Source organism: Equus asinus, chromosome 20 (genome assembly GCF_041296235.1).
Source record: "Equus asinus isolate D_3611 breed Donkey chromosome 20, EquAss-T2T_v2, whole genome shotgun sequence".
Taxonomy (NCBI): domain Eukaryota; kingdom Metazoa; phylum Chordata; class Mammalia; order Perissodactyla; family Equidae; genus Equus; species Equus asinus.
In genome coordinates, this window is record NC_091809.1 from 11,208,054 (window position 1) to 11,223,030 (window position 14,977).

Below are 14,977 nucleotides of genomic sequence, written 5' to 3' on the forward strand. Positions count from 1 at the left end.
CCAGATAGTTGGTAAAACATTTCTGGGTGTGTCCGTGACAGTGTTTCTGGAAGACATTAGCATTTGAATCGGTAGAGTGGTAAAGATTGCCCTCGCCAATGCTGGTGGGCATCATCCAATCCATTGAGGGCCTGAATAGACTAAAAGGGTGGAGGAAGGGTATATTTACTCTTTCTGCTTGAGCTAAGACATCTGTCTTCTGCCCACAGACATTGGCACTCTTATCTCGGGGCGTCTGACTTGGACCAGGACTCACACCATTGACTCCCCTTGTTCTCATGCCTTCAGGCTTGGACTAGAACTATGCCACTGGCTTCCCTGGGCCTCCAGCTTGGAGGTGGCAGGTCATGGGACTTCTCAGCTCCACAATTGCATGAGCCAATCCCTCATAGTAAATCTGTTTTTATCTATCTATGAATATCCTATTGGTTCTATTTCTCTGGAGAATCCTGACTAATAAAACTTCCCTGTACTCAATTCTGAAGGCATAGTATGGAAGGAAGCACAGATTACTTCAAGGTTGTCCCTCCATAGGTATATGTTAACTATGCACCCATGGTAGTTACATTATTGTTCAAAATCTTTGCTGCCCCTACTTGCAGGAGGATCATACTTGCCTGCCCAGTAGAACTCAGGTTTGGACCTGTGACTTGCAATAATCTCCTCTTTGAGAAAGATGTGCATTTTTGTCCTGTTTAAGAGTCAGCTTCTCATCTACCATTTCCTTTCCCTCTGCCGTGAGACTTAGAATATCTCATATAAGACTATTCCATCAGCCTGCATTCTGGAGTGAAGATATGGATATGTAGAATGAGTGAGAAAGACACCTTGGTTGTTATCTCTGAGATTTTACAGGTTGTTCAATTCTATAGCATAACTTAGCCCATCCTGATGGAGTCAGCATCAAGATGCTTTCGGAGCACTTATAGGGTAATAATTTTCTTTTTCTTTTTTTTAAATTTTATTTATTTATTTATTTATTTTTGAGGAAGATTAGCCCCAAGCTAACATCTGCCACTAATCCTCCTCTTTTTTGCTAAGGAAGACTGGCCCTGAGTTAACATCCGTGCCCATCTTCCTCTATTTTATATGTGGTACACCCACCACAGCGTGGCTTGCCAAGCAGTGCCATGTCCACACCCGGGACCCAAAGTGGTGAACACTGGGCCACCGAAGAGAGTAATACTTTTCAAATGCATGTATGTTTATTTTATTTTGTTTTGTTTTAAATAATTCATTTTTCCCAACAACAGTATCAACATCTTCCCCAACAAAAACACAGCAGCCAACTTTAGGTCCTATAAGTTAAAGTTAAAACTGTAAAATATAAATACCAGCTGAAGTGCAAAATTCTAACAAGTATGATTAAATTAACAAGACATCTTTCTGTTGTGTGCTGTGCAGATACCCACAATACTACTACTGTCCATACAAGACTCACAAAGCTAGTCAAGAGACTACGATTATGGCACTTCTCAGCTTGAATCTAAACACCACAGGCAAGGAACACACAATTTACCAGCTACTCAGAAATGATTCAGGAGTGATTGTATTATTGTGAAAAGAAGACTATACTGTGAATCCTTCTGTTTTCACTGATTTTAATAGGTGCAATATTTTTATATTTTCGTATCTGAAATCCAGAAGTACCTTATAATTGCTGTTGAACAGGTGCTAGTGGTGAGTAGTCATGCTCATGCCAATACACAGGCACATAGGATAGGTTTCAACAGCTTGGAAGAAAATCCTGGAACCATCGTAAACCAGTTTGTACTGGCCCTATTGTATCAATAACGAAATGTCAAGGTCATCTTGCAGGGGCAATGACCAAGAACTGCAAAACATGCAGCTGGAATGTGCTCAGAAGATGGAAACCTTGCCCTCAGATGACCTCAAGCCACAGGGAACCAAAAGTTCCCTGACTATGGAACTCAGTGTGAGAAGAAAGTGGTGAGGGGAACCTAATAAGAAGCGAAGGGCCCCTTGATTTGTAGCACACTGGACTTATAAGAGTGTTACACTCCCACACTCCAATCAGATTCCAACAAGCTAGTGTTATGCATAATTACTCCTATTCCCAACTCCTTAAAAGTCTGTCCCAGCTTCAGCTCAGGGAGACAGATTTGAGCCTTGCCTCCTATCTCCTTGCTGGTTGACGTTGCAATAAAGCTCTTTCTTCTCTCAAAAGCCAGTGCCATTGTATTGGCTTCTATGCACATCAGGCAACAAGCTCTTGCTCAGTAACAATCTCAGACACAATAGTGGAGCATACTTAAGAGTTGCTGTGGTACTAATACTCTTGGCGGCAAGGAAAACAATACTGGGTGGAAAAACATAGGCACAGACCATACTGAATGGAAAAATGATTCAGAAGAATAGGATTCTGGGGGCTGGCCTGGTGGTTAAGTTCACACACTCTTCTTCAGCTGCCCAGGGTTCACGGGTTCAGATCCTGGGCGTAGACCTACACACCACTCATCAAGCCATGCTGTGGCAGCATCCCATACACAAAATGGAAGAAGATTGGCACAGATATCAGCTCAGGGGCAATCTTCCTCAAGCAAAAGCAGGAAGATTGACAGCAGATGTTAGCTCAGGGTCAATCTTCCTCACCACAAAAAGAATAGGATTCTGAACACGAAAAGTTTAACAATGCCTTAACCATTTTATTTTCCTTTTTACATGAGTACGAGAGTCATATCTCATTTTAAAATGTATGATTAAAAGTAGGTCTAAATAAGTCTAAAAGGGATCTATTAATAATGTGAAATAAAAGGTCAAAACAATAAGAAAGTATTATGTCATAATTCAGTTGGCAGTGTTTTTTCTTTATTGGTGACACAGAAAACAATGGTGCATCTTGTCACTCCGCAGTGCCTTAGAATCTACAGAATGCTTCATGTTGTTTATACTTATTTGGGGAACTGTAAAATGAAAAATTCTAAAATAAATCCTCTCTAATACCTCTTCTTTTTCTGTAGTTCTGTGCTTTTCTGTGTTGAAGCCTGGATCTCAGAGCTGATGAAGGACAGTGTCCAGCGACTCAGGTCCACGTTTTAAGGGCCATGATTCCACTTTGCTGCCCAAGGTAAGGAAATAATTTTGAACCTTCAGATCCAAGCTGACTAAACTAAGACCATACTATGCATACAGAATAAATAAGGTAAGTACCTGAAAAACAGACTTAGAGGCAACAAGAGCCTAGAGCACAGGAAAGAATGTTCTGGAGCATCTTAGTGATTCTCTCATTTTCCTCTCCAGCTAGGGTTATGGGACTACGTTTTTCTCTCTTTCCCCAGGAGTTTCATTCATAGGGCAAACACCATGCTGCTCTGGGAAGGAGTTTGTTTGCCTCAATCCTTGAAATGTCCAGAATTCGTTCCAATTAACCCAGTGAGGGGTCTTAAGGGATCCTGAAGTCCTAGCCAGGGAACCTGATAAAATTACAGGAGTGCGAGTGGGAACTCTCCTGAGCTCAGATTGCTCCAGGTATAGAGCTCCTTTAAGATTTCCAGAGGAACCAGCAAGTAAGCAGGACTATTTTCAAAGCTATTTATATAGATAATCAGAAAGCATAAAGTAGGTATCTTAGGGGAAGACCAGGTGAATTGGATCTTTTAATGTTTCAGGAACAGATGGGCCCTATGACTTCTAGCCCCAAACCATTTCCAATTCAGTCCCACTGTCTGGACTCCCAAGACCTTTCTATGCCTCCTATTGTGACCAGAAACCAGGCAAGGAAAGGGTTACTGAGAATTTGATCCATAATTAACATGGTCTGTCAAATGTTTTCCAGACAAGGAGAAAAATAAATGAGCAGTTTTTCAGAGGTTGATGTCCCCCTTTTTGCAGACATTGCCATCCTACAATGAAACTTACACAATTGCTGCAAGACTCCTACAAATTACTCCAGCTCTAAGTGACCAAAAGTTACCATGGACCCATTATGTAATGACATGTTCCTTGAATTCAGTACGTAATGGCATGTTCCATTGAACTTGCTATGTCATGGTACCCTGACTTTGTTATGTAAATGGTGCCTTGAACTCATTATGTAATCATCTGTACTTGTGCCCTGATTGAGCCCAGTTGTTACACAGTTGTAACATATCCTGTGCACTCTGATGTACAAAGTCTCCACCAGCACTAAGCTCGGAGAGACACTGTTTGGGGAGCTATCCCCAGTGTTCTCCATTGCTTGAGCAAGCAATAAACCTTTTTCTCTACCCACTTCATCCTTGGTAGTGTTTTTAGCTCCACACTCGCCAAGAGGCGAACCCAGTGAGTTTGGTTACACTATGAGCTGCAGAGGATCCATCAATGTAAAAGCGATGCCTTCAGATGTGTTCCCCTATTCTCCAAGGAGCTCATCCAGGAGGATACACGCTATGTAAGGATGTAAGGGGCAGAGTACACTTCAATGATAACCTCCCCCTCATCTCCACAAAGAGGTTCTGTAAAAATCATTAGCAGTTCTGCCCTATCTGATTCTCTGCATCAGCTTCTCTCCAAATGGAAAAGTGACCCTGTGCTCTTTTATTTCCTCTCCCTGAATGTTTTGCATCTATTAAACCAAAGCAAGGAAGCACAAACTCAAAGATGGAAGGTCCAAAGTCGGAAAGGGCAGGTGAGCTGATCAATGGGAGCGTCTTCACATCCAGCACAGAAATTCTTCTTTCCTAACAAATTCCACTGTTCAACTTGTTTCAAACTCCAGAATGAGTAACTGCATACGTTAAAAAGTGCATTTATATCCAGAGGGGAGTGTTTGTATATATGTTTTAGTTAATAAATAAAAAAGTATCCTGACCTCTGAGAGTCACTCAATAAATCACGTCTATTATTTACATTTATCATCATTATCCTTAACTTTTCCACATATCCTTTATTAGGGAACAGTTTGTTCTGCTACACTATTGCTGCTATGAGTCTTTCTTTCACGACAAAACAGACTCCTGAGTCTTTTTTATTCATAATTTCTCAATTACTATTAAAAAGTTAATTTTAAATTTCTCAGTATTTGAGGTTTCATTTTTTGTGTATATAAGTTGACTCAGTATTAATTATAAATTTTATTGCCTTATAATCACAAAATTGACCTATAAAATTTCCTTCTTTCCATTTATTTGCATTTTTATCAGGCCAAGTAAATTATAATTTTAAAATAAGTTTTCAAGGTAAACTTGACTGTTAATATTTAAGGTGTAGCATCACTTATGTTTTTAAAATAAGTTTTAGTGTTCACATATTCTAGATTCATACTTATTTTTGGTCATTTTGCTCATAAAAATGAATAAAATCTTATTATATTTCTATTGAATCATTTTAAAATACGAGTCTACCATGTCGAGACTCATGAAAGAAAGCCAAACAAATATTCAGGGGAAAAATAATATCATTTAAATATTTTCATTATTAGAAAAGAAAGTGAAAAGATAAACTGTTTGAATATTTCAGATTTCAGGAAAACAAAACAAAAATGTTAAAGAATCTAGGAGAAAGAAAACAATGCAAATATAATCAATTCAAAAGTAAACTTAAGAGCAAATAAAAATATTCAAAATAAATTAGATAAATTTTGGAAACTTTTAAAAAGCAAATAGTAAGTGAAAGTATATATGAGAAATCATGAAATATGTGGAAAAATTAAAATATCACTGACAACACCAAATTCAGTGATAATCAATAAATTAGAAGTTAAAAATGAAATGGTAAAAATGACGTAATGAGAAATAGACAATCAAGGTTTGAGCTGGACTTCCGTCCTGGAGAGGTCTGGTCTATGTCTTGTTCACCCTGTTTACGCTCCAGCCCCTCAGTGGTCCGAGTGAAAAGCCTGCACTGTTCACCAGGTCTCATCCTCCACGGTGAGCCCTGGACTCTGATTTTTGCCCCTCCAGCCCTGAGACGTTGCTGAAAGCTCTTTTCAGTGTCTCAGCCTCTTAGCTACCACTTTAGGTTTTGTAATTAGCATCCTCTTAAAGAGAAATGTGGCCCCAAATGTTGAGCTCAACCTCCTTTGTCTCCTCTAGATCTTGTCTCTGCAAATTTTCATTGCCTGGGTAGCTCTCTGATGGCTTCAACCATCTGTTTTATTTTATTTAGCTTGTACTCCATGGGAGGGTTGGTCCAAACCTCTGGTCAACCATAAATAGAACTCAATTTAATCATCTTTGAAGATAAACAGATCTTTCAGGGCCCACTCTTTATATAAAATGCTTGCTTTGGTGCGTTCTCTTTGACTCATCTTGTTTATCTAAGCACTATTTATATAGTGAGGGAATTCTTCTCTTAAAGTGAGTGGAGGTCATGGTATTTGTTTGCATTCACTGTAGAGTCTTTTAGCTTCCCGAGCAGGTTAGGAATGATGCATGGCCTTGAGTAGTTGTAGGTGAAGGATTCTTTCTCCCCTGCCTGTCAACCTCTAATTTTGTTGAAGCTCCAAACCCATGCATCAGCTTCGCTGAGTGAAGGACATATACTGTGCTCTGAAGGCTGAGTTTGAGCCTGTGCTGCTTCTCCTCAGTGAGGTGATTTTTGTCAGCAGCTCCCCCATTCACTCTTTTTGTTTAGTGTGTTCAAACTTTCTTCCAGTTGATTGTTTCTTTCCTCCAGCTGGGTCCCAACCAAGGCAAGGATTTCTGTGACATTATTTACCACACCTCTTCTGCCTTCTTAGCGAAGTGCTAGTAATCTTTCAGAGATAATGGTTAAGTGCTTTGTTGCTAAGCCAGATTCCAGGATTCAAATCCCAATTCCAAAGCCCACTGGCATGTGCCATTGAAAGAGTGATTTAACCTGAGTTACAGTTTTGTTATGTGCAAAATAGGCATAATAATTGTACCTACCTTATGGGTTATTGTGAAGACTAAATGAGAGAAGAAGAACTCAATAAATATTGGCTATTAGTAGTTGTTACTATCTTGAGGGAGTAAGTGCTTCCCTTTTTTCCTCCGGGTGTACAAACCCCTTAATGTCTTTTTCAGCATATTGGGGAATGTCAGCCACTGCTTTAGAATTTCCTCCTGAGAAGGATACATTATCCTGTGCATTTTCGCTAGCAAAAAAAATCCTGTGTAACCTAAATCTTATCGTGAAGAAACAATCAGATAAACCCCAATTGAGGATCATTCTAAAAAACAGTGAGCCTATATTCTTCAAAAACATCAATGTAGTAAAAAACATGGGCAGGCTGAAAATATACCAGGTTAAAGGAAACTAAAGAGACATGAAAACTAAATGCAATGCATAATCCTGGATTGAATGCTGAATTAGGGAAAAAATCTGTATAAGACATTATTCGGCCAATTTTTAAAATCTAAGTATGTTGTATATATTAGATATTGTTGTTGTATTAATGTTACATTTCCAAGATTTGATCATTGTGCTGTGATTATATAAGAGAATGCCTCTGTTCTTTAGCATAATACATGCTAAAATTTATCATGATACATGCTAAAACGTCTAGGGCTTAAGTGTCATGAGGTCTGCAACTTACTCTCAAATGATTCACAACAATGACAATAATACAAATAATATGTATATATGTTTGCATATAAATATATGTATATGTGTGTATATGTGTATGAATTTATATACCTACAAAGCAAATACAACAAAATGTTAAAAACTAGTAAGTCTAGATGGGGAGAATATGGGAATTCATTTACTATTACAATTTTTCTCTAGGCTTGAATTACAGCTTTATTTTATTTATTTTTTTGGTGAGGAAGATTGGCCCAGAGCTAACATCTGTTGCCAATCTTCCTTTTTTTGCTTGAGGAAGAGTGTCCCTGAGCTAACATCTGTGCCAATCTTCCTCTATTTTGTATATGGGACATTGCCACAGTATGACCTGATGGGCGATGCCAATGTCTGCGCCCGGGATCCGAACCAGCAAACCCCAGGCCGCTGAAGCAAAGCAATGTGAACTTAATCGCTAAGCCACCAGGCCATCCCCTGAATTACAATTTTAAAAATTAAACAGTTAGAAATTCTGGCTCCAGTATATCCCTATAATTATAGAGTAAAATAAAGCTTCTACACTCAGGCTCATCAAGAATTTCTGTTGATTTATATGAATGGATCATCTTTCTTATTTCTTTGCATGCTTCACAGCATTTTGCTGAAAATGAATTTTTTTAATAGTAGAATGTGGTAACCCTGAAAATCTGATTCATCCCCCATTCAGGGTTTTTCTCTTGCTTGCTGTAGGCTGCAGCTGATTGTTTAGTGTCTTTTCTAAACTATTTTTGTGAAGTCTGTATTCTTTGTCCTGGGTGGTCTCTGAAGTCTCTGTTCCTTTAGCTTGCATTCAGCTAGTGTTTTGACAGAGATTTCTTGAACGTCAGGAGGCAAAAAGAGAGAGAGAGAAACTCTCATTCTTTGCAGGTTAGCTCTATGCCTGGGTCTTCATTCAATACTCCGTTCATTTATAATTCTGCCTCCACTTCCTTCACTTCGCTTCACTTGCACTGAGCCTGGAGATCAGCCAAAGACGAAATTCTAGGGCCTTCTCAGGACATTTGTGAGCATGTATCTAAAGTAGCACCTAGAGCAGCCAAACAGAGACAGAAAGTAGAAGCGTGGTTGCCAGGGGCTAGGGCAGAGGGGAATGGGGAGTTCGTTTCAGTTTTGCAAAATGCAAAGAGTTGTGTGGATAGGTGGTAGTGGTGGTTGCATGACAGTATGAATGTACTTAATGCCACTGAACCGTACACCTAAAAATGGTCCCAGTGGAAAATTTTATGTTGCGTGTATTTCATCACAACTAAAATATTATTGATGTTGATTACTGAGGTTTTAGACACCCCCTTAAATTTTGCTCCCAAGGCTCATCCTAGTGGGTTGGCATGCTCACTCAGTCCCATCTCAAGTGGAAGAACAGGAGACTCTGGGCCAGAACCCTGAATCCCACCCCTAGTTTCATTTCTTGTCCGTCAGTTGCTGGACAGTTCCAGAGGATCCAGGAGCCCCTTACGTAGCTAAAGAGGATCAAGGACCCGTGTCTCAGTCCCAGAAACCAAAGATTTCTGCATCTCGGTTCTGCAGAGGCAAGAACTGAGGATCAGGTGGCCCGTGGCCCTGATGTAGGAAGCAGCAGTGTGTCCCAAATTGTGCCCCACTGGGTTGGAGAAAATGCTGCAGACGCTCCACCTTTGCAGAGCTGAAACTAGCAGAGCCTAAAGGACACCTTGGAACCTGCTCTCAGCCTGACGATTCCGAGGCTAGTGGGTAACCAAGGGCCCAGGAAACCAGTTGGTCGCTCCTAGAAGCCCTTGCAGCCATGGGCAATTTCACATTCTTCTTGGCTAGAGTTGAGTTGCTTTCCTTCCTCTCTAAGTAGCTTCAATGTCTTCTCAGTCCCTACAATGTGCAGGGCTTTTGGCTCGAAGCAGAAGAGGAAGAAGAACTGGATTTCACTAGGGGGAGGAGCCACAACCAGCACAGCTTATGGACTCCCCGATAAGTCCCAGCCGCCTCTTTCCAGGGGTTTTAATGAGAGAAGCTTCTACATGCTTCACACCAGAAATCTCTTTTCTTGGGGGTAAAAAAAAAAAAGTTGTGTGACTTAATTGTTTTGGAAATTTCCATTTTTCAAATGATCTAATACCCGAATGACTAATGAGGAATCTTTCAGATTTTCTGGAAAAGAAACCAATTCAATGTCCTGCACCCAGAAATGTGGAATGAATGGACCATATTCAATGTAAGCCAAGAACCCTGGGAAGGCAACACGGGTTGCGGTTCCTGGCTATCCGGCTGTACAGGATTTTGCGATGGGAAGTGTACTGGGCTCTCCACTGGGGTAGCCAGTTGGCAACCTTTTTCTTTCTCTCTTGAGTTTCTTTCCTCCCTCCTTGCCTCCCTCCCTCCTTCCTTTCATAAAGCTGTTTTGAAAATACACATTAAATGTATAGGTAATACCTGTCAGTATAGTACTACTGGGGAAATTGTTGTACAAAAAAATTTTTTATAAGAAAGCAATGTTTCAGGATATACAGATATAGAAAAATACGAGGGAAGCTGCACATCACCACAACAGCCTTGATTTCTCTGAGATGTTTGATTATGGGTAATTTTAACTTTCTCCTCCAAATTTCCTGTATTTAAAAAAATCATATTTTACTCTTTAAGAGGAAAAGAAAGTAGCAATCATCCTCTTTTTAAAATAGAGAGAGGGGCCGGCCAGTGACATAGTGGTTAAGTTCGAGCACTCTGCTTCGGTGGCCTGGGCTTCGCCTGTTCAGATCCTGGGCGTGGACCTGCCCACCACCTGTCAAGCCATGCTGTGGCAGCGTCCTACGTAGAAAAACTAGACTAACTTACAAGTAGGATATACAACTATGTACTGGGGCTTTGGGGAGAAAAAAAAAAAGAGGAAGATTGGCAACAGATCTTAGCTCAGGGCCAATCTTCCTCACTCACACACATGCTAAAATAAAATAAAATAGAGAAAAACCAAAGTCATCTTCATAGGTGCGACTCTAGTACACTCTTGTATGAAGGGCTAGAAGGAAGAGAAGCCCTATCCAGACATCATCGTCTCCTCAGGCTTCCCTATGTGTTGTGCCTGTCAGGTGTCAAATATCTTCAGGTACATTCTGAGACTGATGCCTCCCTGAAAGCTGGATCTCGTTTGTTCTCTGACCTGTCGCCAGCAACTAAAACAGTGCTTGGACATCCTAGAACATGGTGTGTGTGTGTGTGTGTGTCTGTGTATGTGTATGTGAGACTTATTAGGATTATGGAAATGTTTGGGAAACAAATTAGGAAAACTGTTCTTAAGGTCACTCTAAAGAGAAGAAAACCTTCAGAAGCGAAGCCACCACACAGAGAGCCCATTCCCACAGCAGCGCCCACGTTTCTCTTTACAGAAGACCCGGGACACTCAGAGCTCCAGCTAAATTCCAGGCATCTGAACGTAGGGATGGGAGGGAGGGAGGGAGGGTCAAGCATGACCGTCCCTGGGCAGATGACATGGGGAGTCAGTCCTGCAGGCCATTCTCAGGAACGTGAAGGTAGGAAGGGAGGGAGTGGACAGGTTGGGTCCCCAGGCCACTTTGTGTCCCCCAAATAGGACAGGGCTCCAGCTGAGAACCCAGGCTGCTCCCAAACACCCGCTCCCGGGAAGACAAATGACTCCAAGCGTTTGCTTCCATTGGCTCCTCTCCCATTTCCCCCGTGGGTAGAAATTCCCCCAGGCGCCTGCTGGTCCTTAGGACGCTCCCTTGCCAAAGGGAACTCTCCCCATCCCACCTCACATTCCTTCTGAGTATAGCTCAATGGCAGCTGGAACCAGAAGTCCTGGAAAAAGGGCGGGACCAGCTCAGAGCGTAGCCAGAGCCTCAAAAGCCCCAGGGAGAGCTGGTTGTTTGCGGTTGCTAAAGGCAAGTATTCCCTGAGCCCCCATCCACAAGTCTGCTCTAAGTTTTTCTCTACTTTTCCCACCTTTTCATCTTGCTTTTTTACATCCTCCTGATGAAAGGACAAGGAGCCTAGAAGGAATCCCAAACTGTCTGGACACATAGATAGTAAATACCGAACTTTGCAACTGAGAAATTAGCATACGTTAAATATATGAAAAGGGTTGGTGTCTGTGACTTCCTGGCACAGTGTTAGCACATCTGACTTTGGACCCGAAGGTTGGGTGTTCAAATCACTTGGACCTCAAAGCAAGTGCTATGCTGTCAATTTGAAGATTTCATCAATTGTGCCTTTTAAAAACCGTACCTAGAAGAGCCTTTATATTATTTCTCTAAGCTCAGCAAAGGACAGGTTTTAAACTGAATGGGGAGTGAGGCTGACGCAGTGAAAGCTTAATCCTGACAAAGCCACAAAGATCTCCATTTCTGCAAACTTGGGTTTTTCCTCGTTCTCAGGTTACGACAACTGGTTTGTATCTGGAACTTGATTGTTTCATAGTCCTATTGGAGAGACGCAATTAGATGAATCCTAAGTAAAAAGGAGGTAAATGTCAGGATAATTTTCCACTCTCAGAGAGTTCAAGGACCGCACCCTCAACATAAATTGTTCATCAGCTTCACGGTATTTTCCCTTTAACCACAGTGTTCAGCGGCTTTTGACAAAGGAAACTCAAAGTATGAAAAATGTGTGTGTGTGTATTTGTGTGTGTGTGAGGGGTGGGAGGAGGAGAAGAGAATTGGGAAACTAACTTCTTCATCAAGGTGACACAAATATCCACTCAGGGAAACCATGCCATATCCATTTGGGGACCCAATAAAACCACTTTCACACCAGGGTAAATTCATTAACAAAGTCTCCTCATGCCCTGTTTTAATGTCATATCTGAAGAACAGCACAGATAAGGAAATAAATATAACAACCTAAATTTCAGCTCATGTGGGTTTTTCTTCCCTTCTAGGTCATCCTTACCGTCCAGCTTAGGTGACTGTCCATCGCTGAGTTGTTCACAAGAACTCCCTTGGGAGTAAAGAAAAGGTAAGAGAGAGTCCGACGTTGGGAGGTGCCAGACAAAATTTACATCGGTTGCTAAAGAAAAGTCACAACCTTGACCCCGACGTGATTTGAACACGCAACCTTCTGACTACCCGAAAACTAATTATACTCCGTCACCTCACATGTGAGCCTCATCGCCCCTTTTGCTCTCTGCCCTCCCCCCTTCCCCTCTGGTAACCACCAATCCAACCTCCATTGCTCTGTGTGTGTTTGTCATTGTTTTTAACTTCTACTTATGAGTGAGATCACACGGTGTTTGACTTTCTCCCTCTGATTTATTTCACTTCACGTAATACCCTCAAGGTCCATCCACGTTGTCACAAATGGCCGGATCTCATCATTTCTTAGGGCTGAGTAGTATTTCATTGTGTATACATACCACATCTTCTTTATCCATTCTTCCCTTGATGGGCACCTAGGTTGCTTCCAAGTTTTGGCTGTTGTGAATAATGCTGCAGTGAACCTAGGGGTGCATGTGTCTTTCTGCATTGGTGTTTTCAAGTTCTTTGGATGAATAGCCAGCAGTGGGCTAGCTGGATCATATATATGGTAGATGTATTCGTAGTTTTCTGAGGCTACTCCATACTGCTTTCCATAGTGGCTGCACCAGTCTGCCCTCCCATCAGCAGTGCAGGAGAGTTCCCTTCTCTCCACATCTTCTCCAACACTTGTCTCTTGCCTTGCTAATTAGAGCCATTCTGACCAGAGGAAGGTGACATCTCCTTGTAGGTTTGATTTGCATTTCTCTGATCGCTAATGATGTTGAGCACCTTTCCATATGCCTGTTGGCCATCCGTATACCTTCTCTGGAGAAATCACTGCTCAGATCTTTTGCCCGTCTTTTTAATTGGGTTGTCGATTTTTTGTTGTTGTTGAGATGTATGAGTTCTTTCTGTATTTTGGATATTAACCCCTTATCCGATATATGGTTTGCAAGTATCTTCTCCCAGTTGTTAGGTTGTGTTTTGGTCTTGTGGATGGTTTCCTTTGCCGGGCAGATTTTTTTTTACTTTGAGGTACTCCCATTTGTTCATTTTGTATTTTGTTTCCATTGCCCAGTCAGACGTGGTACTTGAAAATAGGCTGTGAAGACTGATGTCAAAGAGGATACTGCCTATGTTTTCTTCTAGACGTTGCATGGTTTCGGGTCTAACATTCAAGTAAAACCCGAGGGAGGAGGCTGCAGTTCCCCGAGAGCGAGCATAGCAGGGACCCTGCGTCCCTGTCAGCGCACCTTGCCGCTCCGCGAAGGTCCAAAGCAGGGTGTGGGCGAGGCCCCAGGAGTTCTCCCAGGAGGGTGTCCCTGTCCCTGTCCCTGTCCGCAGTCCACTGCCCGAGGTGGGGGGAGGGGGGGGCGGGGCAGCGGCCGGGGAGCGTGGGGGCGGCGGCGCGCGCGGGGAGCGCGCGGCTGCTGGGCCGCCGTCGTCCGGGGAGGTGTCGGCGAGCCGCGGCTGCCTGCCCAGAGCCGAGCCCGGCGGAGTCCGGCCGCGCTCTGCTGCTCTCTCCCGGGCCGGGCTCGTCCGTTCCCCCGGCGTCCGTGGACGCCGCTCCGTGTCCCCGCTGGGCACAGCAGCCCGGGCCCTCCACAGCCACGGCCGCTAGCCTGAGGAGGCCCTCCTTCAGCTCCCGCTCTCCCTGCTCGCCGGACACGGACGACCAGGGCGCCTGCGAAGATGATTCCATCTGGGAGAGGTAGCTGGGTGCGTGTGCTTAGGGGCTTATAGGAGGCGATTGTGTGGAATGAGGAAAGTCACTGAATAGGGACAGGTTAAAGTGCCCTGCCAGCAGTGAGGATCCAGCTGCAGTTGAATACTGTGAATGTGTACTTTTATCAGTGTGCCTGGTTGTGTTAATTCTCCACCAGTACAGAGCAACCTAGATGAAGGAGGAAAGAAGAAACATCGTTGGAAAGAGTCAAACATAAAATTTTTAGGATGACTATGTAGAAGGACCTAAGTACAAAGACTTTGAGGGCCTGGTGAGAGTACTTAAAGGGATTTACCATGAAAGTTTGGCAGAAAAGGATGCAAAGCCATGAAAGATCAGGAAGAAAGAAGTGTGGAAGGTTAAGGTAGAAGAGCAGTTATCCTTTTCAGGAGTAAGGAACTGAGGGATCTTGAAGGAAAGGAGTGAAGAATCTGCATATGGGATCTGTGTATGTGTTCTAGATCGGGTATCAGCAAAATCCCTGTAAATGGCCAGGTTGTAAATATCTGTGGCTTTGCAGGCCTTGTGGATTCTGTTAGTACTTCTCATCTCTGCCCTTGAAACTTGAAGGCAGTCATAGACAATAGGTAAACAAATGGGCCTGGCTGTGCTCCAGTAAAACTTTATTTTCAAAAACAGGTGGTAGTCTGGATTTGTCTCAAGGGCTATAGTTTGCTGACCCCTGTTCTAGATGATAACAATTTCCAGGATGTGGACATAGTTAAGTGGAAGTGAAGACTGTTAGAAACCAAGGGGTCAAGATTCTTTAAGGTTAGTGTATTGACTATAA

At 42.6% G+C, this 14,977-nt stretch overlaps 1 protein-coding gene across 1 annotated transcript in view; it reads left to right on the forward strand.

The window, feature by feature from the left end:
• Window positions 1-1,798: 1,798 nt before the first annotated feature.
• The window catches only part of LOC123279865 (uncharacterized), an 89,149-nt gene continuing 75,970 nt past the window's right edge, over window positions 1,799-14,977 (forward strand). Inside the window, exons 1-2 of the mRNA XM_070491461.1 lie at window positions 1,799-1,950; window positions 13,660-14,172. Of these exons, the coding sequence (XP_070347562.1) occupies window positions 1,799-1,950; window positions 13,660-14,172 (665 nt within the window). The remainder of the gene's footprint in view (window positions 1,951-13,659; window positions 14,173-14,977) is intronic.